The 26,305-nt window shown below is 36.9% G+C and overlaps 12 protein-coding genes across 12 annotated transcripts; 7 read left to right on the top strand and 5 right to left on the bottom strand.

Moving 5' to 3' along the window:
• Window positions 1–66: 66 nt before the first annotated feature.
• Window positions 67–905, top strand: PHYBLDRAFT_156229 (hypothetical protein; the record flags this gene model as incomplete). The annotated part of the gene is made up of 3 exons (XM_018433473.1): window positions 67–391; window positions 503–613; window positions 700–905. 3 exons carry the CDS (start codon window positions 67–69, stop codon window positions 903–905), a joined length of 642 nt encoding a protein of 213 aa, XP_018287439.1.
• Window positions 906–2,799: 1,894 nt separating this feature from the next.
• On the top strand, window positions 2,800–3,591 carry PHYBLDRAFT_13419 (hypothetical protein; the record flags this gene model as incomplete). The annotated part of the gene is made up of 1 exon (XM_018429629.1): window positions 2,800–3,591. A coding segment is annotated over one exon (792 nt), but the record flags the coding sequence as incomplete, so codon positions are not given.
• Window positions 3,592–4,882: 1,291 nt separating this feature from the next.
• Window positions 4,883–6,731, top strand: PHYBLDRAFT_31818 (hypothetical protein). Its single transcript, XM_018439984.1, has 4 exons — window positions 4,883–4,961; window positions 5,198–5,257; window positions 5,372–5,880; window positions 6,207–6,731. The coding sequence occupies exons 1-4, from the start codon at window positions 4,910–4,912 to the stop codon at window positions 6,672–6,674; spliced, it is 1,089 nt and encodes a 362-aa protein (XP_018287437.1). The 5' UTR covers window positions 4,883–4,909; the 3' UTR covers window positions 6,675–6,731.
• Window positions 6,732–6,957: 226 nt separating this feature from the next.
• Window positions 6,958–8,941, bottom strand: PHYBLDRAFT_172641 (hypothetical protein; the record flags this gene model as incomplete). Its single annotated transcript, XM_018436841.1, has 6 exons — window positions 6,958–7,469; window positions 7,532–8,050; window positions 8,118–8,193; window positions 8,268–8,278; window positions 8,366–8,635; window positions 8,782–8,941. The coding sequence occupies 6 exons, from the start codon at window positions 8,939–8,941 to the stop codon at window positions 6,958–6,960; spliced, it is 1,548 nt and encodes a 515-aa protein (XP_018287436.1).
• A 1,301-nt stretch (window positions 8,942–10,242) lies between these two features.
• On the bottom strand, window positions 10,243–10,828 carry PHYBLDRAFT_66642 (hypothetical protein; the record flags this gene model as incomplete). Its single annotated transcript, XM_018441669.1, has 4 exons — window positions 10,243–10,253; window positions 10,279–10,292; window positions 10,474–10,551; window positions 10,614–10,828. The coding sequence occupies 4 exons, from the start codon at window positions 10,826–10,828 to the stop codon at window positions 10,243–10,245; spliced, it is 318 nt and encodes a 105-aa protein (XP_018287435.1).
• A 333-nt stretch (window positions 10,829–11,161) lies between these two features.
• PHYBLDRAFT_172639 (hypothetical protein) lies at window positions 11,162–11,618 on the bottom strand (the record flags this gene model as incomplete). Its single annotated transcript, XM_018436840.1, has 3 exons — window positions 11,162–11,332; window positions 11,420–11,484; window positions 11,540–11,618. The coding sequence occupies 3 exons, from the start codon at window positions 11,616–11,618 to the stop codon at window positions 11,162–11,164; spliced, it is 315 nt and encodes a 104-aa protein (XP_018287434.1).
• Window positions 11,619–12,018: 400 nt separating this feature from the next.
• Window positions 12,019–13,798, bottom strand: PHYBLDRAFT_188465 (hypothetical protein). The gene has a single exon (XM_018439513.1). The coding sequence runs from the start codon at window positions 13,733–13,735 to the stop codon at window positions 12,215–12,217; it is 1,521 nt and encodes a 506-aa protein (XP_018287433.1). The 5' UTR covers window positions 13,736–13,798; the 3' UTR covers window positions 12,019–12,214.
• A 98-nt stretch (window positions 13,799–13,896) lies between these two features.
• On the top strand, window positions 13,897–15,958 carry PHYBLDRAFT_66645 (hypothetical protein; the record flags this gene model as incomplete). The annotated part of the gene is made up of 5 exons (XM_018441670.1): window positions 13,897–13,958; window positions 14,011–14,095; window positions 14,487–14,548; window positions 15,276–15,607; window positions 15,675–15,958. The coding sequence occupies 5 exons, from the start codon at window positions 13,897–13,899 to the stop codon at window positions 15,956–15,958; spliced, it is 825 nt and encodes a 274-aa protein (XP_018287432.1).
• Window positions 15,959–16,215: 257 nt separating this feature from the next.
• PHYBLDRAFT_66646 (hypothetical protein) lies at window positions 16,216–18,082 on the top strand (the record flags this gene model as incomplete). Its single annotated transcript, XM_018441671.1, has 9 exons — window positions 16,216–16,266; window positions 16,314–16,570; window positions 16,686–16,745; window positions 16,916–16,969; window positions 17,042–17,152; window positions 17,205–17,283; window positions 17,472–17,581; window positions 17,744–17,844; window positions 18,039–18,082. 9 exons carry the CDS (start codon window positions 16,216–16,218, stop codon window positions 18,080–18,082), a joined length of 867 nt encoding a protein of 288 aa, XP_018287431.1.
• A 4,526-nt stretch (window positions 18,083–22,608) lies between these two features.
• Window positions 22,609–22,803, top strand: PHYBLDRAFT_95682 (hypothetical protein; the record flags this gene model as incomplete). The annotated part of the gene is made up of 1 exon (XM_018443922.1): window positions 22,609–22,803. A coding segment is annotated over one exon (195 nt), but the record flags the coding sequence as incomplete, so codon positions are not given.
• Window positions 22,804–24,075: 1,272 nt separating this feature from the next.
• PHYBLDRAFT_159940 (hypothetical protein) lies at window positions 24,076–25,038 on the top strand. The gene is made up of 4 exons (XM_018434087.1): window positions 24,076–24,335; window positions 24,415–24,594; window positions 24,700–24,756; window positions 24,834–25,038. Exons 1-4 carry the CDS (start codon window positions 24,113–24,115, stop codon window positions 24,911–24,913), a joined length of 540 nt encoding a protein of 179 aa, XP_018287429.1. The 5' UTR covers window positions 24,076–24,112; the 3' UTR covers window positions 24,914–25,038.
• Window positions 25,039–25,184: 146 nt separating this feature from the next.
• PHYBLDRAFT_78513 (hypothetical protein) lies at window positions 25,185–25,780 on the bottom strand (the record flags this gene model as incomplete). The annotated part of the gene is made up of 2 exons (XM_018443372.1): window positions 25,185–25,569; window positions 25,660–25,780. 2 exons carry the CDS (start codon window positions 25,778–25,780, stop codon window positions 25,310–25,312), a joined length of 381 nt encoding a protein of 126 aa, XP_018287428.1. The 3' UTR covers window positions 25,185–25,309.
• Between the last annotated feature and the right edge of the window lie 525 nt (window positions 25,781–26,305).

Genomic DNA, 26,305 nt, shown 5'->3' with positions numbered 1-26,305 from the left:
ATTAGATATAATTAGATATATACAAAATCTTATTGTTACTATTACTAAATAATAATAAGAATAATAATGAGCAAACGATCGTTTATTATTGAGCATATGGAGGACGATGTACACGAGTGGTGTGTACTTGAGTACAAGCACATGTTGATGAACATTGGTCCTGATCACCTCTACTTCTCTGGACTTACTCAGAAATGCCTTGAAAGTGGAATGCCCGAGGAATTGAAGAAGGCTAATTGTCACCAGGAAGATGTTCTCCACTTGCCTAATGTGGATCCAAGTGAGATCTGCCTGTTGGATCCAGCTGGTACTTCTGAATTGGCACCAGAAGATGGTGACAAGTTTAAATACTTTTTGTTTGGTGGTATTTTGGGTGACGATCCTCCAAAAGGTAAATCAATAACACATTTATTGTTATGATTCTTTATCATTATTTAATTTGATAACAATAACAATAACAATTGTATATATATATATATATTCTTTATCTATGACAATAAAGATCGTACAAAGGAACTTCGTAAGCTTGGATTTGCTGGCAGAAGACTGGGCCCTGTGCAGATGACAACAGATACAGCTGTCAATGTGACTAAGCGTGTGGTTGAAGATCGCAGTAAGTCTCAAATTTCCTTTTATGTGATTGTGTTATTAATTAGATCCGTGTGTACATTTGTATGTACCTTTGTCTTTTTCCAAAAGTTCCTTTGGATAAGATTCCATATATTGATTACCCAGAGTTGAAGTTCTCTCGTCACGAGTCAGTGACAATGCCTTTCCGTTACATCGCAAACCTAAAGACAATTGTTACAAAGGATGGTAAAGAAAAGGTTATCAAGAAGCCATTGATGCCTCCTGGTATGTTGGAATTGATCAAGAAAGACAATGATGAGTCTCTTGAATTTTAAAGAAAATAAAATAAACTATATAATATAATATATACAAAAGAAGGAAGATATTGCTGTTTGAATACATAAATACAAGTATATAAGCTTAAAATTACAAATGAAAGTTATGATTAGAAATTACAGTTGAGAATTACAATTTCGTGACTCTTGTAATTCGTCCTTTTTTTTTCTTTTCTTTTTCTTTACAGTGTTTTCATCAAAAATAAAATAAAATAAAATTAAGGAAGAATTATGGGTCTGGAATTTTGTTACTTTGGTCAAATTATACATAATAATTTCTATATTGATTGAGATTAGTCTAAAAATTCAGTAAGATGATTGGTGGATTCATTTTAAACTAAACATAATTTGTGTGTAAGCTATTTTTATCATGTCATGTGAAGGGCAGGCAGTATAGAGTAAATTTTATTTATTAGAATTCTTTTGATACACCTTTAGACAAAAACCATGTCGCCAAAAACAAACAAACAAGCAAATAGTATCGTATGTTTTAGGAAAAGAGTGTCGCATTTTTTCTTAAAAAAGAAAAGAAAAAAAAGGTGCGAAACTTTAACGTTTTGTTTTTGCGACATCATTTTGGAAGAATCTGTATATAAGCAAAGAATGGCGTGCTTGCTAAAGAAGCACTTTATGCAGGTATTAATTACTTGTTTTAGTATATACACTACAGGAAATATAAAGAAACTAATAAATATATACAGACACATACAAAGAGGAAGGGAGAAAGTATTTTATATTTTAAATATATTAGATAAAATATACTGTAGAATGAATAGAGAGAGAGAGAGAGGGGCTGATCATGTGAATTGATTGATTGAATTGATGAATTGATGAATTTTTTCAATCTTTATTTGAATTTCTGGAATTAGCAAGAATCTTATAGATGGATAGAATGTGTATGTGTGTGAGTGTGGATGAGTGAAATAATAGATTAATATAAATAAAGTGCACAGTATGGATTCTGTCTGAGCTGCGGTTATTTTTGCTTCCCTTCCCATCTGATTATAGATGTCTGCCTTTGTTTCCGTGTAACTAGCCAATAAATCTACTCCTCCCTTCCCCTCTATTTCTTTCTTTCGTTCGTTCTTTCTTGGCCGTCACCCCCCAAATATGGTGATTTTTTGGGATTAATTGCCGCGTTCGATTCGTCATCACTGAGTCAGTCCACTAGTTGCTATTTCTAGAGACTTTGCATCATAACTTATCCTTACCAATCAAACCGCACAGACAAATCAGAATTCACTAGAAGAACCACTAAAGGGAGATTGTGTGATTTTCCTTCTATTATTATCATTTCTTACTTATTCTTATTAATGCCAGTGTCAATTTTATACTATCTGTATATATTTTATACAATAAATCCTGTTGGACTATTATTTAGTCACCCAGATTGCGTGCAAATTAAATTAAAATTTCAATTTCAATTCTGTATAAATACCATGGCTATCTTGCAAAATCATCCTATTCTTTAAACCCCTTTATCACACTTCTTTACACCCATCTTTTTTTTTTAATTCTATTCAAAATGATTTATCACTGCTAAATCTCCCTCCCTTCTTCACCTAAGAAAAGAGAATCAACAAACAAGCAAAAGAAGTCTATTTCTTTTACTATACATTTTTCTTTAAAAGAACATATATCTATCGTAAACCAAAAAACCCCCTATTATACATACAGAAAACTTGCTCAATAGCTTTTCTGCCATTTATTACTTTCTTGCTTTTTTTTTTAAAAAAAACATGATATCATCAAATACATCTCGACGTAGCAGCCCCTTGGCGTTCGATCCTATTATCTATATTTCCCCAGATTTTATCTCCCACGAATTCAAATATCAATGAACACAACTCAAGATTATTGGTCCCAACTCTCTGCCTCCATGCTCGACAAGACCATCGGCGGGGAGTATCAACTCATCGAAGTACTCGGCAACGGTGCCTTTGGCTGCCTCTTCCTAGGCCAGGCCCAGAGCGACAATAACTACGTAGCCGTCAAGGTCCTCACCAAATCCGGCCTTGACCACGAACAACTCAAACTCCAACAACTCGAAATTGACATCCAGTCCGCCCTCAATCACCCTTATCTTCTGCGCCTCCATCGCGTCATCCAAGACCACCAGTACATTTTCATGGTCATGGAACTCTGCGACCAAGGCGACCTGTTTGACTATGTCATCCGCGACCAACAAGACTCTGACTTTAGAGACGAAAGCCTGGTCAAAAAGGCGTTCCTCCAGATCCTCGAGGGCGTCGAGTACATGCACTCCCAGAACATCTATCACCGTGACATCAAGCTCGAGAACATTTTGCTAAAATACGATGACAATGACGTCGAGTTTGTCTGCAAGGTAGCCGATTTTGGTCTGGCTACCCGTGAGCGCTACTCCTTAGAATACGGCTGTGGCTCGAGTACCTATCTTGCCCCTGAGCATTTTGACGATGACTTCCCTCTGGACGGCGGTGAATTGATGCCCTATGATGCGGCTGCGTCTGATTGCTGGAGTCTGGGTATTCTCTTGTTGGCTTTTCTATTTGGCCGGAACCCTTGGGAAGAAGCGTCTGTTTCGGATCCTTCTTTTGCCGAATTTAAGCGTGATCCTTCAATGCTCCGACAACTATTCCCAGAACTCTCTAGCTCTTGTTTCGCATTCATCAAGTCTGCCTTGACAACTGACCCCACCCAACGCCCATCTGTGTCTGAATTGAAGAAACTGTTTCTGGCCACCCCTGCCCTCTATGCCGCCGCCGAAGAAGAACAAGAAGAACAAGACACATTCAACCTCAAGAACCCAGTCGACATTCCCCAATTGGTCAAGCCTGTCGACGACCGCTCCAACAGGGACTCTGCCTTCTTCAGCGCCTCTCTCGGAATGGGCTCCATGTCCTGGTCCGATATGGTTGAGGAAGACGAACGATATGAAAAAGATCATCATAACCACTCTTCTACCTCTTCTTCAGAGCCTGCCTCTCCACACCATGAAGAATATGATGATACCATGTTTGTACACAATCAAGAAAAAGAGTCTTGGTGGCTCTAATTTGTTATTTTTTTATATATATATAAATCTTTACCCTCCCTTCTCCTTTCAATATATAAATTCATTCATTCATTCACTAACTCATTCATTCATTTATTTAATTAATTAATTCATTTGAAATAAATCTTGTAATAATATATAGCAATAAGAGCATAATAAAAAAAAGATCATTCTGTTTTGTACATCAATCTATACAAAGTGTGTATGCTTGTCTTTATGTCCCATTTGTTTGTTTTTGTTTACAAATGATTAAAACTGCTGACTAGCTCAATAGAATGTCAGCATAGGTAGACCAATAGGTAGACAGGTCTTTTGATACCTTTTTGACTTTTTGATTAAAAGGAAAAAAGGAAAACCTTGTACTTTTGTACTCATAATATTATTATTTTTAACCTTTTACCCCACACACTCACACGCTACTTTTACCTCTTTCTATCTCATTTCATTTGTCCATTCTCTCTCTCTCATATATATATACATGGCGTGTGTATTTTGCTTTGAATAATATAAAATATCCCACAGAGAATATCAATATATAATTCAATTCAATTATAATTAATTTTTATTAAAATAAATATTTTGCGTCATCATCATCATCATCATCATCATTAGGATGGGGAGGATGGGGTTTTAATGCCAAGCCAAAGGAACAAATTGAGACCAAGTTATTTCCCTATCTTTCTCTCTCCCTCTCCCTCTTGTGTGTTTTTATTTATTGCCCTCCTAATCACGTGAATGGGCAGTAATCATTATGAGATGATTTAAAGAAATAAAAAAATAAAAAAATAAAAAAAATCAAATCGGTTGCTACTTTGAATCGCATCGCCGATGGTGCAGGTGAACAAGCCACCACCAATTAACTACCCCGCTTACACAGACCAGAATGACAAGCTAGAAAACAAAAATGATTAGCTTTTTTTGTTGGTCAGCCTTTGTGCATTTGTAGTCAGCTTTATTACTCTCCATCATGGCTGCATTCCCTCCCCTTAAAAACGACCTCATCATTAGAGCATCCAGAGGTACAAAGAGAAAAAAAATAACAACATAGTATAATACAAACCCTCTTCAAACTTTAAATATTATTACTGCAACCACGACCATAAAGGAGAAGAAAATAATTAAAAAAAAAAGGAACACGATATTGTTCTTGAATAGATAGTATAAAATGTGTATGTGTGTGTGTATATAATCATATATTTAACAAGCCCATCGTCTATCTATATACCATTGCTATTATAATTATTGTCTTTATTAGGTGAGAAGGTTGAGCGTGTACCTGTATGGATTATGAGACAAGCTGGCCGTTACTTGCCAGGTAAAAACAAAATTAATATATCTATCTATGTATAGTAAGAGAAAAAAAAACAAAAACAAAGGAAACTAAGAATATATTTACATATCTACATATCATTATGTAATCTCTATATAGAGTTTCATGAGGTTCGCAAGCACCACAGCTTCTTTGAGATTTGCCGTACTCCTGAATTGGCCTGCGAGCTTACTCTGCAGCCTATTGACCGTTACGGCTCTCTCTTGGATGCCTCCATCATCTTCTCCGACATCCTCGTCATTCCTCAGGCCATGGGACTTGAGGTCCAGATGGTTCCTGGTCGTGGACCTGTCTTCCCTGCACCTCTCGTAACCCCGGCCGATTTTGAGAGAATGCATAAACACGTCGACGTCGACAAGGAGCTTGATTACGTCTACAAGGCCATCACTTTGACCCGTCACAAGCTCGAAGGCCGTGTTCCCCTTTATGGCTTTACCGGTGCCCCCTGGACACTGATGGCCTATATGATTGAGGGTGGTGGCAGCAAGACTCTCTCAAAGGCCAAGGCCTGGTTGTGGCAACACCCAGCCGAGACCCACGATCTTTTGCAGCGTATTACTGACGTAGCCGTTACATTCTTGGTTGGACAAGTCAGAGCTGGTGCACAAGTAAGTTGACTTTTGAATTATTATTACTATTACTGTTATCATTATCATTATCATTATCATTATCATTATCATTATCATTATCATTATCATTATCATTATCATTAGATTATTGTTGAGGCAATTGAAACTAGACAGCATTTCTTTATTTCTTTTAACGTACCATTCATTCATATAATACATACATTCTTATACTTTATATACTTCTTTGAAATACTATATATGTATATTTACATATGTAATAATAAAAATAATAATAAAAATAAATTTAAAAATAAATTTAAAAATAAATAAATAAATGAAATGTATGTGTATATAATAAAATATAGATGCTTCAAGTGTTTGATTCATGGGCTGGTGAATTGGGTCCCTATGACTTTAAGAAGTACTCGCTGCCTTACATCAAGCAGATCTCTACTCGTGTCAAAAAGGAACTTAAGGAGGCCGGTCTTGACGTGGTCCCGATGACGATCTTTGCCAAGGGTGCCTGGTATGCGCTTGAGGACTTGACTAACATTGAGTACGATGTTGTGTCACTGGATTGGACAATTGATCCCGAATATGCGCGCAAGGTCACCAAGGACCAGGTTGTGCTCCAAGGAAACATGGACCCCAACACTCTTTATGCTCCCTTTGACACCATCCGTGAGACTGCTACTCGTATGGTAAAGGCATTCGGTAAGGACAGTAAGCACATCGGCAACCTTGGCCATGGAATTCTCCCTACTGTTGATCCTGAAGCGCTTCGAGTCTATCTCGAGACCATCCAGACAGTTTCTGCTGAGATTAGAAAGTAACAAAATCAAATCAAATCAAATAAAAATAAAATCCATTATTTGTTTGTTTTTTATCTGATTATCTGATTATATTAATTTATTAATCATTATACGTGTATGTATATCTTGTATATTTCATCATTGTAATATAAATAAATAAATAAATAAATAAATAAATAAGGAAGCAAGAAGTAGTTGCTTGTATTAAAGAGAATTATATTATATTATAGTATAGTATAGTATTGTAGTAAAATTAAATTAAATTAAATTAAATTAAATTAAATTATATTATTAAATCAGGTATTTAGAATCCACTGTACTTGCGTAAACGTTCGCCTCGTAATTTTACAACAAACAGAATTGCCATCGATAGCCATGTTAGACCAGCCAGCAAGACTGACATCCACCCTGCACCCAGTGCAGTAACCATAGGATTAGCCACGAGCGTCAAGGCACACGCGATAATCATTCTCATCAAATTAGCCGCTGCGGTAACCGATGCACCCTGACCTGGCATCGCATCCACCAAATAGGCTGCGGTCGAGGTTGAAATCTGGTTCATTCCAAACGTGTGGATGCCAAACGCAACGATACTTGCCCACACTGAGGTTTTGTAGGTGATCGTCCATCCGAACAAGAGCAATCCAAACGGAACGATAATCAATCCAGCTGGCCACAGGTTGGCTGTTAGTCGATCCTCAACCAAGGGCTGTCCACCACGTTTGCTTCTAGCCCGCATCAGAAGACGATCCGACAGCATACCACCAACAATAGATCCCATCATATTACCAACTCCACCACCCAAATAACTTAGACCTATACAGTTTAAAGCTGTTTGTCAGATTTTACAAATCATTACCAAGCTTTTCAAAGTTTACCTGTTTGCCATGAATTGAATCCATAATTCTTTTCATATAGATCAGGAATTACAGTCTCAATTGAGAACATGCACCCAAACGCAATACCACCAACAAATGATATCATGAACACAAATGGATGACGAAGAAGCAAGAATGGTGCAATGATGTTCATCTTTTGTCTTGGTTTGGGTGATTGGTGTGCAGGATCGGTATTATTGTCATAGTTTAGCGATCTGTCCTTGTCTCCCTTTTCGAGCTCCCCAGCTGCTATGGTGGGCTGGTGCTCAAAGCTTTCTCTATGCTCTGTGTCTTCCTTTGAGGATGAAGGTACATCCACTGCTTCTTTAGGGTTATCGTATAGGCTATTGACGCGATAGGTCTCGGGTAAAATAAAGAACAAGGTAAGTGCGATAAAGAGGCTATAGGCAAAGCAAAACCAAAAAGTAGCTCTCCAGGTCTTGTCACTCAAAATCAGGAATCCACCAATGATAGGGCCTGTGTAACATATGTAGAATGATAAGTTAAACACCAGAAAAACTAACACACATCCAAAAAAAAAATAGAAAGAACTTCTTTATCAAATCAAAGTGTATAAATGCATTACCTAAAAGTGGACCAAAGAATGTACCAAAGAAGTACTTTCCAAAAGCTGCACCACGCTTCTCGATTGGGTAACAGTCCTAAAAATATTATACAATATATTTTTAATAAAAAAAAATTCTGTTGCAAAAATAAGTATTATTTGATCCCTTACTGCAATGACACCTAAAGTTTTTTTTTTTTTAAAAAAAAATTATTTATATTAGTATTTGTACACCCAAAAAAAAAAGCTAAACATTTTTTTTCCATTACCTGCACCAACTGAATTACCACAGGATGAGCCGATTGATTGTATGCATCGAAGGACAACCAATGGCCAGATGTTCTGTACAAATGTGGCTCCAAGAGAAGCAACCGAGAAGATGATCATGGAAACCAAAAACAATAAACGACGGATTTGGTAATGGTCTGATATCGATGCCCACACTACAGGCGCAAGGCCCATGAATAAAACAAACAAGGCTGCAGTGAGGGTTGTTGCAATTGAAGGTGCCTTGAGTTCTTCAGTAATTAGAGGAAGGCCTGTATAATAACAATAAACAAAAATATACAATAAAATACAATACAATACAAAAAAAATTTTTTTAGTAAGAGATCAAACCAAGATCCAATGTAATATTTAGCTTTGATGGAGCCATTTTGTCTCGTATTTCTACTATGTATATTACCTGGGAAATAGATTGTACTGGAGAATCCAGATGTACTTGCACAGATAGCTAGACAGAATATAATGATTCCTTTGGTCCTCGGACTTAACAGACGAGGATCTCCTTCAACTGGAGGTTTCCATAATAGACGAGATTGAAGAGCATGTTTTATAGAGCCCATTGAGGTATTTTGTTTTATGTTAAAAGCAAAAGAAAGAAAGAAGAATAGAAAGAACAAGATATATATATAGATATAGATATAGGTGTAGGTAGATGTCTATATATGTATATATTTTACTGATTGAGTAGTTCAATAGTGATAAAGTAGTAACAAAATCTGTCACAATACAATATACATATACAGAGTATAAAAATATAATGCAAGATCAAATGTCTTTAGAGTTTAAAAAGCAGAACAATTCCCAAAAACAGGTAGATAAAAAAAAAATGTACATATAGATATTTTATATATATATATATTTATAAAAGTGCCGGTATGTCCCCGACTCCGCCGTTACCGTCTTTGCGTTTGTTACTGTGAGAATCCAATAAATAAGAAATTCAGTGCAAATGGTCCAGTATCCTTCAATTGTTATCCTAATTAATATCTAACGTGGTATTTATTCTGTAGGCAAGAATAGAGCTACTTTGATTACAAGATGTCAATTTTGTGTTTGATTGGATCTGAATCGAAACAATGCAGTAAAATTCACGCATAGTAAATTATTAGTAAGAGATCAAGAATTACCTGTAGGCAATCATTGCTGTCACTTGATTTGATAAATTAGGTCCAGAATGAGACTCTTCTTAATTATAAGTATAAATATATATACACATAATAAAAGATCTGATAAGTCTATTTCTATACCGGAAATGGATATCAGTTATAGACATATACTTATAACAGTAGTATTTTTTTTTAATTTTTGACATTGATTACAGTACACTTTTGTTAAAGCATTTTTATGTCTTGATCTTATTGACTTGATAGACTTTGGCCCCAATTACAATGCTTATACAAAAAAAAAGACATTTTAACAAGATACCTTTTAATTATATATGCTTGTAGGTCTTGTGGCCACTAATAACAATCTGGGGTTTCTAGAATACTACCTGTAATACTCAAAGTGACTCACACAAGCACACACAAGAGAAAAAAGAATATGAAATATTGTTACACCATGATTTGATTCAGCTTCTGGAAATAGAGAAAGGATGAGGGATAAGGGTACAATATTGCACCATTTTTTTGATTTGTTAATGAACAGAAAAAAAAATATTCTACAGCAAATAGTCTTACATTGTTTTTTTATATATATGTAGATTACTAATATGATTAATATTACTAATATAATTATTTTCTCATAATATGAAATCATACATTTTGGACCCAAATGTACCTTGTGTATTTCTATTTTTTATTGAATATTCGTACATCTTGCATTGAATACATACATATATTGGTATTATTTTGTAGACAATTCAACGGTGTTCTTTATTATTAGAAATATTACTTACTATTTAAATATCCTCTTGAATGACAAATACAAAATAAATGATCAAATTCTACCTTTTGTTTTCTTCTTATCATCTTGGCAGATTCAAATACAATTGCAAAATAAACTTTTGTAAATTTGATGTGGACAGATGAAGAGTTCAACAAAAGATCAATATAAGCTCAGTCAATTTTGGTGGCTATAATGCTACCCTTACATTGGCCCTCCTTTATAGATTTGTTCTTTTAATACTACAAGGTAATAGAAAACGAAGCGAAACAGAGCTACAATAAAACTGAATGTAAAGTTTTCAAGTGTTTATCAGAAATAATAATATATTCAATCAAACTGAATTACATTGGATTGAAAGTCAAGTTAATCAACGTCTTTGGACTACCAACGTAGTTCTTCTTGATAAATTTTCTACTAGCAATCCAGATAAGGAACATAAACCTAAGAGGCTGCATATAGAATAGTACAAAGGTGAATAATACGAGGATATGTTTGATCGCAGCAATCCCGATGTGAGGTACACTATAAGCTGATTGGTGACTCGAACTAAACTGAGTCATTGCGTATGATGGTTCAATTAGATCCACGTAAGTAGTAAAGAATTCACCCACATAGACACAGAGAATTTATATAACCTTTACTTGTTTGTTATTCTAGCCTCAAGAAAAAAGCAGGACGATCTTAAATCTAATGGCAAATTATCAAAGAACTCATTTTGTAATACAAAGTGCACTCGAGGATATTTTAACTATTTTCACCTTTCTCAAAAACTCACTAACAATGAGAATACTCTACAGCACCATTGGTTCCTATTATATTGTAGGAATTTTAATGAAAAATCAAGGTGTTTGCTATAACTATGGCAACCAAATGAGCAGACAACTTAATGTCCTTCATCCAACACTAGAGAAATATATTGTTGGGCTTTTGAGACAATAAAAGGATGTAATTGCATACCACTTGGAACATTTAGCTTGATTTTTCTCTTTCATAATACCCTTAAACCGTTCAATAGAATTGATCTCAGGCGAGCGAAGATAAAAGTTTGACAGCTGGATAGCCCTCTTTTTTTTTACATTTAATCGTTAAGCCAAATATTTGAGAAACGTAGAATAAAGTATTACCCACAATAATGAAACACTCTTTTATACCATGGAACTCATCCATAACTGACATAATATCATTAAATGATTGAAGGTCGCGTCTGCATATAGCCCTTTGATAACAGAAAATATATACTGAGACGTCTTTAATTATAAGACCTCTATTACCTTTGTTCGTTTTCATGTTTCTGGATTTTCTCAATCCCAAATTAAATGCACCAATAGCAGATACTGCACTGATAGCCATATGTGAAGTGGCTTTTCTGAAATGAGTTGTGATAATTGATTGTAAACCTTTGTGCAAACCAGCCACGACTACGGCACATAGAAATTGAATTCTGATTCATCAGCAAATATATGATTTTTGAGGTACCTTGCACAGTTTCTCATCTACCTATCCACTCGTTCGACAAAAGCCAAAGCAGTTTTTGCTTTACTTTATTAAATAATTTTTTTTTGCCTGTGGCTTTGGTGAATACAATGTTTTCTTTCTTTCTTTAGGACGCTTTATCTAACATACAACTTATTTTTATCTTTATTTTCTCGATTGTAACTATCAAACCCACACTCTTGGGCTCATTAGTCCAATCGATCGCTTTTATTCTATGCTAAGCTTATCAACGAATAGAATATATGAATTCAATTTTACTTGACAAATTCATAAGAATAAAGATACTTTATATAGTTCTTTAGTATTAAATACTCTATTTGTATAGCTTAATAGCTATACTACCAAGCAGCTGCGCACTCTAACATACATAGATATACGTGTATTAGATATTAGATATTAGATATTACATTTTATTATTATTAAACTACAAGGTGATTTCTACCCTTAATAAACTATAAAAAGCTATTTGCGTAATCTGGGATATATCCAAACACTGTTGCAGTGAGGAGACATCCTAAACTAAGAAGTGAAATGAAAATAAACCAAGTGCTTCTAACTAAAAAGTTGTATCCAATAGTTCCATTTTGAATAGCTATTCCACAGTGAAATACGACTGGAGCAACCATCCAACCTATAACAAGCCATTTTGTTATGCTCTGGCTTTTGTAATCGGCCCAGATGCAAACTAAAGGAGAAACGCCCATGCCCAGTATTGAGAAGATTCCATGGACTCGGTTGCCGTATATATCAATCAAAAGTCTACGTCTGTCAAGTTCGAATTCTCTTCTCTCTAGAATGAACAGCACACAGCTTGTTGGATATACCCAGCCGGAATACACAATACCTGTTGGCGTCAAAGGTTTTGGTGCATACTTGTGGGGGAAAAGAATTCTTTTGACATCCTTTATGACATATATACCACGATCTTCGATAAGCTTTTGCCAAGAGAGGTCTTGATCATAGTATACCGTAAAAGGCATCGATTGTTTGTGCAGGGCGAAGAGAGAGGTAACTTGGAAAACAGACATTGCAGTGTAGATGATCATAACAACTTTGGCCCATTTATCTCCGTCTATCTCCATACATTCGACTACCGTAAAGAATATCTGTCCTAGCGTAACGCACACTTCAAAGTAGGAGGTGTCGTCAACATTGTAAGATGCCGTCAGTTGATTCAGCATACTGATAGATAAATATCGGACATAACTAGGCCGTACGGTGGTTTGGTATTCGGCTAGTGATCCTGGCCCACTGACAGATAGGTCTTTGGTGACCTTTACGAAATGTTCTTTCAATGGCTTGTACGTGCTTGAGTCAAACCCCAGCAGTATATTTTCGTTGAGAATGCATTGCTTTACTTTTTTGGCGTCCTTGGGATCCATTGTGTGCAGTAAGGCTGCCAGATATGGTGCATTGTCGTACTCCTTGGTATAGACGCCATTTGCTCTCATGCTTTCCACTAGCCAGTCTCTTAAACTACTCGTTCTTTCAAGAAAACTTTCTACATTGCTGGTTTGATGTGTGGCGTTGAACTCTTTTTGATTATTTGATTTGAACGTTTCCGAAAATAGTGAGGACCCTGGATTGACGTTGATATTTTCTCCACCCTTTGCATAACTATTGCGAGTTTCTTCGTCATACTTTTTCAGCATTTGTTTAAATTTGGAAATCCCAAGAATATTGTCCCCGTAAATAGCAAAGTAAATCGACTGTGCAGCGAACCCGATTCCCATTACTGGGAATGCAAAACATCCAAGGCGCCGGGATTCTGTAGAATAGGGACCTATTCCTGTCTCGGGTCTAACGGTCAAAACGTGGGCCATATAGCCGAGTACGATGGTCTTTAGAATCTCAAGGGCGGGTGGTATGGCAAATGGATCAGCTTCCTCTTGCTCTACAGGAGGAGCACGGCATCTGTGTACGAATTCTACCAGGAGAATACATAATATGAGAAGATTATTTCTTAGAAACATCTTTATAGAATATAAAAATGAATGCTAGTAATAATAATAATAGTAATAGAAGTAATAAAAGTAATAAAAAGTGGTGAATAAAGAAATCTTGTCTTGTGGCTCTTTTTGTAGAAGAATTTTTTTTTTAAAAAAATTATTACAACTATCACTCAATGTTACAAATGGTTCCACTATACACAAATTATATTCAGGTGGGCTTAAGTTGGACACAAGGTCTGAGAAGGTAAATGATGTGTATAATAACCCAAGACGAACACTACTATTCTTTATACAAGTACGACTGCAATTATTAAGAGCGATACTAGTGTGGGTCTAAAATATACTATCAAATTTGCTTCATCATATTCAAACAATCTTATTGTTAATTTGGGTTTGTTAAAAAAATGCAAAGCTCTAACAATATTTGCTGATCTAGAGATTTTCAATAAGCCAAAAATGGATTTTTTTTTTGTTGTACTTGAGTGTACAAAGAATAATTTATATATCTATCTATATCTGAGCCTCCAATGCATTGCCACACTTTAAAATTCAAAAATTTTGAGCTACAAACGAGCCACAGATCAAAGAACTTGTCATTGGGTCAAGATCCTGTGAGGCTCAGCACATATATAATACAACAGCGACAATAATTCAAAAGAAAAGAAGGTTGACTTGGACTTCGGTTGGGGAACAAATACTAATCTTATAATTGAGATTGGTTTTCAGGGTTCTATATTCGATAGAATGTCTGTAATAACTTTTTAATATATAGAATTCTCAGGGCTTTGAAGAAAGTATCATAATTTGGAGAATGAGTCAAGCGGGATATTTAATGTAAGTCCAATCTTTGGTAATTTCAATCCAATTTTTATATTTATTCTTCTCTTGAAAATAAATCCCTTTACACAAATAAGCTCATGTCAATAAAAATAATGGCTTCTTCTCATGTGAAATTATTGATCTCAGACTTTAGGTATCTTGAAAGAAAATAAAGAGAGAAAGAGAGAGAGAATAAACGCCTTGGGGAATATTTAAGGTATTATTCGTGAATCAGAAGGAAAACAAATTGTTCAGTGCCTCGATATTTAGGTCTTGAACACAAATCTCCCAAAGAAGAGTAATTTTATGGACAAGATGGAAATATCTGGTGTCACGTATGTTTTTTGGTATAACATATACTCTTTTTTTGGGGGGAGTAGATAGATCATCTTTCAGATTGCCAATAAAATTACCGCCATTTTTTTTTACTACAACATCAACGCATAAACTTTTTTTTGACATTTAACGAGCAACACCAACAACACCGATGACCTTGTCATAGTCAGTGAGTTTTTTTTTCCAAGAAGTACGATTCTGATTTAACCGAGTTCAATTCTATTGGTGTAAATAGTGGTTTTGAGACAACTATCATGTGGATCAGTCGTGGCTAGATTTTTTTCCATTGCTGTATTAAAATGGGCACTAAAGTTGTCACCCACACTTTTTGAGAAGTTTATCATTTTGAAACATACTCCACCCTTTAGTATAGCAGTATATTTAACACTATTCTTCTTGCTTGAAGACAATTCTCTTCAACTGCAGCTGTTTATGAAGCTTCTGAGGCATATGGTGCCACACATAATATTGTGTTTATCACTAGGTCTTCATCAAGCACTCGCATAAAGATGCTATGTAAGCATGGAGGGGAATATAGAGACAGCTATACGGCCGCAACGATTGCTTCGGACGCCGCTGTGAATAAAGATAATCCTCTTCCCGGATGGGAAAGAAAGCGAGTCAAGTATATAAAGAAGCATGGCTGTCAATGCTTCGTGTATTTCTCTAAGAAGAAAGACGGAAAAGTAGCTATGCACTCATGCAAAGCACGGCATAACCACACAATTGAAGAGGATCGTAGAGCATACGCAATGCACCGAAAAACTTTCGCCTGATGCTATGGCTCTTGTAAATAAACATATAGAAGTTCATTATAATGTGTCAGCCTTGTTCAACTATTTAAAGAAATGTGAATACACCAATGTCATCCGCCAAGGCATTGAAAACATCAATCAGCATTTCAGAAAATCTTATAAAGCAAAGGAAATGTTTGGCTTCATTACCACCTTGAATGACCTGGATTTCTATGTCAGATACACTGTTGATAACACCGATGACAAGAGAATCAACATGGTGCTCTTCATCCACAAGAATGCAATTGATGAAGGACAAAATATATTTGAGACATATAATAGACGCAAAATATAAGACAAAAAGGTTGTCAAGACTCGGCTCTACTGTCCTTTTTTTTGTAACATTCAAGCGTCAAGATGGACTAACCAGATTACACTGATAAAAATATATATTAAAGCAGCATTTGATGCTACTAAGGGAGCGTTTTCTGCCTATGGTGCATTAATTCAAAGTTTGACACAATCAATAAGACAATGACGATTCCGAGCCACCTAAAAAAATTGAATAGTGTAAAAAGATATTTGAAGAAGCAATAGAACAAGCTGAACATTATGAATCAATACAAAATATATTTAGACAAGTATCGCATCAATCGTGCTAAGGTAAGATTCTTTCAGCATCATAATCTAATAGATAAGTTTGATTCAAGTTGATTCTTGTAAAAAGAGAAGCTACAAACACGACAGTGGTTGAAAACTACGACATCCACGGTAACCTAGGTTCTTTAACAGCATGTAAAATAATAAACGAAGCAAGTCAAAATATTGATGGTCCTCAAGAATATGATATTTCCAGTGTAAACTCACAAGATAGAACTCATTTAGCAAGCTGTCATCCCCCAAGAAAAGTACTATACAAGTACAAGCGCAATGAGAAGAAAATAAAACAGATAAATCCTCAAAACAGGTAAAATATAATATAGTAATATACAATTACCTATTTATTAACAATCCCTTATGCTTCTTTCACCATAGTGGTTTATATCCGGTGTTGATGCTATCGCGGAACTGTAACAGTACAGGATAAGGTCGGCCGAGCTGGCCAAAGTCAGCGTCATCCACCTGTCCGATAATAGCTTCCAGTAAGTAATTGTTAATACATACATTTATTTATATGAAAACTAAAAAAAAGAGAGAGAGACATATATTACTGGACCATGTGTATTATTTTAGCAGCGATTACAATAATTCCGCTACAAAAGATCTAGGTTCAAAAGTACACAACAATATATTCAAATTGTTATTGACGAAGACTTGAGATAATCTGGATCCAATGGTATTCAAGTGGTGCAGTACGCTATCAAATGTAAGTTTATTAAATCATATATTTTCGAGTATAAATTGACTTGTTTCTACTAGTATAACATGGCATTAATAGCGAAACAGATTTATGGATAGTCACGCAGCCAGAGACTATTAAAATCGTGTATGAAGCAGCTACAACCAATAATAGGAGCAACATCATTATAACAGGTATGCTTCACACCATGTACGTTCATATTATATTTATTTTTTCAATTCACTAACGTTATTACTTGTAGCACTCCTAAACTCTTCATGCCTCCTGATGATTCCCCAGTTGTTGAGGATATCCATTTGCACGGGATGATATCAAATTTGGTGAAGCGGATTTTCGATACATAGGAGCTATCCAAGCATTAATGGTGAGTATCACATAAACAATTGATGTTTTCTATACAAATTCAATATTAATGACACTATACCATTATTGTAGGGCGATTGGACCATTAGCAAGGCAGAGGAAATAATCAGTCAAATTCAAACCAGATTATGTAATATTCGTAAAGATTAGATCCACACGCCTGGATGTATGCGTTGGTGAGTTCAAACCTGCAAAGTATTCGTCTAGCTTCCTCGTTTCCGATTCCGTCAAAATTGGTCAGCAAATGAATGAAATGTTAAACAGACTCGTCATTGAAAAAGTGCATATACCTGCTGTTGTTGGGATACTCATTGGTGTTAGCTCTATAATATTTAGTATATTATTGGGTTAATTGTACTAATATTTTCTGGAAAGATAATCTGTGTAAAATATTCAAAATATATTTGTTCACAAAAGATTTCTAGCGTATGGTTCTGGTTTACACCTTTTCTTTGTGAACGATGCCTGTCGAAATATGTTCAATCCCGACAATCTTTCAGAAGCTCAATTATTTGAAGGTAAATCACTGCTTTCTCATTCTCTCAGGCATCCCCAGAATGTTTGAAATGGGTAAATATCCGTCTTGGATATTTCAGTAAAAACTCGCAGGACATGATTGGTACAAACTGAATTACTTCTGAAGCATGTAGCAAACTAATATAGCTATAATACGGTATTAGTCTAACCTTTATATATTTTAGAATATTAACAGCCGCACGAATTATAGAAAATCATGAGCTTAAACAGACCAAATAGAAAAGAAAAACGGATGACATTGTGCCGCAGCCATGGATACATAGTAGGAATCTGCACCTATTACAGCCACACACAATAATGTCAAATAAAATAAAATTATATAAAGTTTGAAAATACACATGGTCATTATTCAAAAAGTAATTACTCTATGTATAATATAGCCAGCAGTTGTAGATTATATATGAACATAGGTTGAGATGTTTATTTGAAAGAAATAAAAAAAAAGTAGATTGCTAGTAATCTGTGGGATCTTCATGGGCATCAATTACAGCTTGCCATCTTCTCTGCATGCTCTCAACCAAGTGTCCCACAGACTCCGAATGCAATTCAACTCATTTTTCTTACAAAACTACCTCCAAATTGTCTAAAGAGTTGATTGAGACTCTTCTCTTATCAATTTGCCTTTCAAGAGTAACCCGTACATTCTTGATGTGATTTAAAATCCGAACTTTGGGCAGGCCAGAAGTCTAGCCCACTGATCTGGTGGGTCCTCTTCCACTATTGAATATATGCTCCTGTGTGGCAAATTGCTCCATCCTCCTGAAGGATGAAAGACCTTATCTGACTTTCGGTAATGACTGCGAACCAAGGGTGAAAGGCCTGTGCCAGAATATCAATGTATTTATCCTCGTTCACGCTTTCGTTCTTGCTTATCTTTAACAATCCAAACCCTCCACTCCAAAAACAATCTCAAGCAATTACACTGCAACCACCTCACTTCACCGTAGCAATGTTGCGTCTTTCTCCATACCTTTCTCCAACTTTTTTGAAGACGCGCTTCGACCCATCGTTGCCCTTCAAGCAGAAACAAAACGCGCCAGACCATAACACACTGACCCACTGTTCATTCTATCAATTCTACTATAACTTGGCCCAATGAAGTCTTGTCTTCTTATGTTCTTTTGTCGAACAAGGCCTGTGTGCAGCAATGCAAGATTTGAAGCCAAGATGCTTGACGTAGTCAATCACAGTTTTTCTGCCAACGTTAATTGACATTGATGCTATGCCATTCTGAGTTGATTACATGAGGTAAATGGATCCTCTCGTATAATTCTTTGCAAGTGCCTTTCAGTTGTCAACTTTTATGAGTGGGCCAATTAATTTACGAGGAAATGGATTGACATGGACCTGTATACATTTTTTTGATTGTTTGCACACTTTGCAATTTCATCTCGACAATCGCTGCATTCTCACAGAGCATAAGATCTGTATTTAGTAGATAAAACATCTCCTAATAGTTATCTTCTTTTCGTGGATGATAAGAGTTACGAGTGCTCTTTCGGAATTTTCGAATAGACATTTTTGTTTGATTAATGAATTTTTGAGCAATGCTGATTCGTATTGTGAAATGAGCATAATTTCTTTTCTTTTTTTTTAGGGGGTTTTATTTAACATTATTGTGTGTGACTATATGTATATGTATAGACGACGATTTTTTGTATATACAAACATGTGCGTGTTCTTGAATAGAATATACTTTGTTCAAAGCATAACATTTCATTACACACATGAAATGCTCTATTCTAGCCAATTAGCTTGTGGGAAGGGGCACGGACATCGTTGAATAAAAAGAGAAAATGTGATTCGGGACTCCAAATAAATGTATTAATATTCTTCACAGAAAGCAAAATTTCGAAATAGAGACAAGAAATACCTCTCGGTCAAGTAACTCGTTTCAGCTTTCGAATATGGCTTGTGAATAAAAACCATTGGATTGTTATACTGATATCAAGCTTTATCAAAGTAAAAAAGAAAAAGACACACAAACAAACAACAAGAGATGATTATATCCAATTTCTTTTTTTTTTTGCGATAAAATTTATAAATAGTACCAATGTGGGTAACTTTAATAAGCTTTATTGACAATAGCTATTGACCAGGGTCTTTAACCAAAGTCACCCAATCTCAAATTCACTTTCACTCAAACCTTTTATTTTCGAATTAATACGTACCATCGCAGTATATATTATGATTTAATGTGTTACAATTGATCACCGAGTACAAAACACTATAAATTACATAATTATTTGCCAAGTCTTGTAAAATAAAATGACTCAAATGGAGAGAGAAAAGGAAAAAGAGAAAGAGAGCCATAAAGACGATGAAGTAGTGTAGGATAAATAGAATATCAGACCAATCAGACCTACATGATCGGCAACTATTAGACATTTCTCCCGGTGAGGCATCTCGTGAAATTCTACGTATCACAAAGGACGCAAGTCACTTAGTATGAAATGATAACTCCATTGTATTCCCAGAATGATACCCTCCCATCTTATTCGTTTGTCTGATAGGCTCACAACCACGCTTTTCTCTCTATTGCTTATTCAACCTAACAAAAAACGTATGCCCGACCACATTTACTATTCTCTAAAATTTACTCATCCCTTTCTCTCATTTGCCACAGAAACCAAAATTCGAAATGAAATATGTCCAAGTGTGTAAAGCACTGTACGACTATGAAGCTCGAACACCTGATGAGCTCGCCATGAAGGAAGACGACGTACTTTACATTCTCGAAGAAGAAGACGACGAATGGTGGAAAGCAGAACTAAAACAGGCTTCAAGCGACGCATCTGGTCCAGTTGGATTGGTGCCTGCCAGCTACTTGACAGAGGTATAATACAAACATATATATATATGTGTGTGTGTGTGGGCGTATATATATATATGTGTGTGTGTATATACAAGTGGACCCTTTAGTAATCAAAACTGTGCTGACCTTACGTCTGTCTGCAGTGTGAGCCAATTGGAATGGTACGCGCAGAATACGATTATGCCGCACGACAAGATGAAGAATTATCATTTGAAGAAGGGCAAGAGATGCTATTGCTCGAAAATGATGACCCAGATTGGTATCTTGTGAAAATGAACAACGGGAAAATTGGCTTGGCACCAAGCAACTATGTTCAGCTAATTTCTGAGACTGAACAAAAAGAGCCTCATTCTATGGAGGAATCGGAAGAGATCCATGAACAGGCTGAACCGCAGCCAGCTGTACAAGCACTTCCTCCAACTATGCCCATCCAGCCCATAGTCCCTCACATGGTAAAAAAAAAAGAAGAAAAAAAATTAAGCACAAAAAAATTAAAATACACAATCCGAGTATAACTAAGAAATTTATCAACATTAATGGCACTTAATATTTAGACAGGGCGAAGCGAGCATAGTACAAACAGAGAAGCTAATGATGATGCACAATCCTGGACTGTTCATGAATACGATGCAGTCAAAAAGAAGAAGAAGAAGGGAAAGGGAAATTTGTTGGTCGGGAACGGGATGATTTGTTACGGTAGCGAGACCGACAAAACTCTTCCTGTTCTCAAATACCCAATCCTTGATGTTACAAAATATCTTTTCGATGGCAAGACGCTTCACATTGAGATTTCCGGTAGCTCATCCACAGTACTCGACCTACAGGCATCCTCAAAATCTGAAGCTAAAGCTATCCTCGTCAAGATCACGGACTCACGCTCAATTGCCCAAATGGCAAACACCCGCGTGAACAAACCATCCGAATCTTCCCTGTCTGAACCGGAATCCAATAACTTCACCACTGTACAACACAGCACAACTACCTCATCATCGGCTCGTCAAAACTCCTATACTACAACCACTTCCTCTTCCGGCCAAATTACTCGAAGAGAATCCGAAACTGCGTCAACCCAAGAGAGTAATAATCCACCACGATGGGCAGTCATCGTATATGCGTTCGATGCCGAGGGTGGAGAAGAGCTTACAGTAAAAGATGAAGAGCAGGTTCTTGTATTAGACAGTACAAGAACTGATGGCTGGTGGCGTGTTGAAAAGACAAATGGCGAGGCCGGTCTTGTACCTTCGTCGTACGTCCAATTCAATGAAGATGTTGCTCAGCACAGAATTTCTGCTAGAGAACAACAAGAGGCAGCGCTAGAGCAAAAACGGCAAGAGGAAGAAGAGAGAGAGAGGCAGCGACAGGAAGAAGAAGAGTACAGGAAACAAAGTCTTGCTCAGCAACGAGCTGATGAAGCAAGACAAAAAGAAGAACGAAGAATTCGTGAAGAAGAAGAGCGTGAGCGTAGAAGAAAGGCCCAAGAAGCTTCTCAGCGTGCTGAGAATGAACGACGTCAACAAATGGAAGAGGAATACAAGCGTAAGGAGGAGGAACGCAAAAAGGTTAGCATTGATCCACACAAAGAGTTGATAGTTCTTGTCTTTCGTTTGCTTTTGTCTTAATCTGTGTGTATGTGCATATATGAAATTTTGGTATATAACTATACTGTTACTAGTCTATCCAACGCTCAGCTACAAGTGTTTCTCGATCTGTATCGTCTGCCGGTAGTTCTAATCAATGTAAGATATTTTTTAATACCATATCTTCAAATACACTTACCTAATTGCTATTACACTTAAAGTATCAAGATCTGCCAGCACCTCACATCCCGCCACTGAATTGACAAGTAAATAGAGAATTTGCATAATTTATATCAAACTAAGCCATTGCTTAACATTGTTATTGTTATTGTTATCTTTATTAAGAACCTGATAGCACTCGGGTACGGACCTGGACCGACCGCAGTGGTGCATTCAAGGTAGATGCCGAACTTTTGTCATACTACGACGGAAAGCTTCGATTACACAAGACAAACGGTGTAAAGATCGATGTGCCACTGGAAAAAATGAGCATGGAGGATATTCGTTATGTGGAAGCACACACAAAGCACGACATACTTAAGAACAAGGAAGCATCCGCAGCTGAGTCGACTTCTCAAAATAAACCTAGTCTTCAGATCGAAGCAGCTCCTAGTCGATCGGTTCCACCACCGAAGCAAGAGAAGAAAGTTAATCCCAGCTGGGATTGGTTTGACTGGTTCTTGATGATCGGCGTACCTATGCAAGCTGCACTTATTTATTCATCTGCTTTCAAAGCCGATAAGCTTGATGACAGCGATCTGCCTACGTTGACTCACAAGCAGATGAAGGGTCTTGGCATGAAGGAAAAGGATGTAAGACGTGTTGAGAGATACATCGAGACTGAAAAGGTTGAACCTCCTTCCGACGATGAAAAAGAGCCAGAGGTAGCAGCAGCAAAGACAAAGAGCCAGCTTGAAAAAGATGAAGAACTCGCTAGACAACTGCAGCGTGCATGGAACGATAATAAAGATATTGGTCAAAACAATGAAAAGGGTGAGAAAACACATATATTTTTATTCTGATAAGAAAAAAAAACACGGTTTATCTAAATTCCCACATACTCCATGAATAGCTTCCTCTAGACCCAAACCTACGAAATCTGCACCTAAGGATGTTCACCCTGATTTGCTTGAGTTTATCGGCACTCAGTTTGCAGGCGATTCTTCCTCTAATAGCCAACCTGATAAAAAGGGCAAGGGGCCACAGACCGGTAGTAGCGACCTGATTGGGTTTGAAGACGACGCATGGACGCCTCGTGAAAAGGCTTCCAATGAGGTCAAGCCGGAGCCTGTTCTTCCTGCACCCCTACAGCCACTTCAATCAACACAAAATCCAACTACTACCAGTCACCATCAACCTCAGTCAACAGAGTCTATAACACAGGCTCAAGTGGTACCCACGCCTACTGGTCCTTCGCCACAACAGATTGCTGAGCAGCAGGCACAGCAACTGGCCCAAGAACACGCAAGACAACAGGCACAACAGGCCCAGCAAATTCAGCAAATTCAGCAGCAAGCTCAGCAGTGGCAGCAGCACCAAATCCAACAGCAAGCTCAGCAGCTCATGCAAAAGCAGAAATTGCTGGAGCAACAAGAACAACAATTACTCCGTCAAAAGCAATTACAACATGAGGAACAACAACAGCAGCAGCAACAACTCCAGCAGCAGCAAATTCTACTACAACAACAAATCATGCAAGAAAAGCAGAAACTTCAACAACAACTTGAATTGGAACGTCAGAAACAGCAATTGAAGCAGCAACAAGAGTTTGAGAAGCAACGCCAGCTTGAGCTTCAACAAAAGCAATTTGCTGCAAACTCTGTTCAGGGATGGCAGACCCAACAATTGCAATCGCAAATGACCGGCCAGAATTTTGCCCACTCGCCTTACTATCAGCAACCTATGAATGCCGTGAGCGTACCTTTATCATCGGTACTTCCTCAACCACTCATTCCTTCCCCAACTGCTGCTGGTCAGCACATGCAGAGAACAGGTTACGGATCTGGTCTCCAGCGATCGCAGACCATGGGATCTGGCATTGCTTCCCAGCCCACTGGTGTTCGTAACTGGCAAACCGCAAGTAAGTTTTAACGGGTTGTTAGCAATGAAGCATGGTCTTATATGTGTTTACTAACAATTTCCATTCATTCACTTTATAGCACCCGAGAATCCTTTTGGATCTCCTTCTATGTCTCCTTTGAGCCCACAGATGACAGGCGTTCAGTTCTCCACACCTAATCCTAACGCATTTAATTACAACCCAGTACAATCTCCTCAGGCCAATTACTTGCAGCCTCAATTGACTGGGTTCCCTGTTCAGCAGCAACCACAGCAGACAGGTAACATATACATATACATAGTTATTTTGTGTTCAATTGTACTCAACTCTTTTTAATATATATATATATATTAATAATAATAATTGCGTTAATAATTTCATATAGGATTGTTTCCAAATGCTTCTCCAGCACATGTATTCACACCAAATGGTTCCATGCAACGTAAGTTTCTCTTCATTTTTCTGTTTTCAACATTTACATTCTTTTCCAATTGCTCATTTTCTTTCCTTTCGAAACAGATGGTCAATCGGGCTTTTCTCAACAGCCAATGTACACTGGTATGAATCAACAACAGGGGCAATTCGGTCGAGGCTGGTAAAACAATAATAATTAAAAGCAAGACAAAGACGATATGTATTTCGTGTGTGTGTAGTTTGTGCGTACTCTCCATCTTTAAATCCAAATAATACATGAATACATATATATGTTCCTTATTTCATTCATAAACCTCGTTAAATTTTTCTCTTCCTATCTCCTATTCTTTACTTTTGTATTTTGAGCTCTATTTGGTTATTATAGATGATACGGACTATTTGACTGAAAATTGAAAAAAAAATAGAAGGTTAATTAATCATGGGCGTACATTTTCTGTGTATATCTGGGTTTTTTTTATGGTCGAAAAATATTGAAATATAGGTTGTAATATCATTTGTTTGATTGGGATAAGGGAGGAGAAAAGTTGACTCTATGACTATAAAAAAATACATATATAAAATTAGTTCTTCTTGTCCTTCATGAAGTTGAGGGCCTTGATGGCATCGCGGTTCTGCTTTCTGTGGAACTGGCGGTTGACGGGCTTCTTTGTCTTTTGCTTCTGCTTTCGCTCGTCAAGAAGGTTCCAGAGCCAATCTGGGTATTCGCTATCTTCCAGGGCAACGGGATCCTGGCGATCCTTGAGGTAATTAAGACCTTTCAGGGGGGTACCAGCAGGTGCGGCTGATACAGTCCGTGCGGGAGTGGTAGGAGCTGAGGATTCTGTGGTAATTCATGAGTAATGTATTTTATATGTGTTGTTGTTGTAGTTGTTGCTGCTGTTGTTTTTTTTTGTTGTTGTTGTTGTTTTACCCTTGGTTCCAGCTGGAGAAGTGGCATTAAGTAGCCATGAAGAGCTAGAAAATGAACGAATGTTATGAGCAGAAGTGGCCTGAAGGCGACAAGTGCGTGCCAGAGTGATTGCTCTGAACATGATTGTAATGATGCAAGCTTTGAATGCCTTTTTTCGGGGGGAGTTGTTTTTGTTGACAGTCCAGAGAGTTGGAGAGGCAGTCACGTTGACATGTCCAAGAAAGAAGGAGTTTATTGTCTAGGATGAGAGTGGAAATTGATTTGACATTGTGGGGGGGGGGGGGGGGGGGATAACAAATAAAAATGTTTAAATTCCTAAAAAATGGTAAAGATAATAAAATAGCCATAATAATAATGGTAATGATAATGATAAGGGTAATAATAATAGGAATAGGAATAATAATAGGCCGGATAATTTTTATACCCCGATGTAAATGAATATGGGAATTTTGGAACCTAATTTTAAGGGCCTTGTTCAAACCCCTTCCGCTTCTACAAAATTAGGCCTAAACCCTGATTTCTTGAGGGCGGCCTTTTGATCCATGGTGAAGCCCCGCAAGCTTTTGTTTTTAAGCATATCTGGGACCCGCCGCTTTTTGTTAATACCCGAAAATAATGCCCTTCCCATGCGGCGTGAAAAAATAAA

Source organism: Phycomyces blakesleeanus (genome assembly GCF_001638985.1).
Source record: "Phycomyces blakesleeanus NRRL 1555(-) unplaced genomic scaffold PHYBLscaffold_22, whole genome shotgun sequence".
NCBI classification, from domain to species: domain Eukaryota; kingdom Fungi; phylum Mucoromycota; class Mucoromycetes; order Mucorales; family Phycomycetaceae; genus Phycomyces; species Phycomyces blakesleeanus.
The sequence above is the reverse complement of the archived record's forward strand: the minus strand, read 5'-3'. Positions and strand labels throughout refer to the sequence as shown.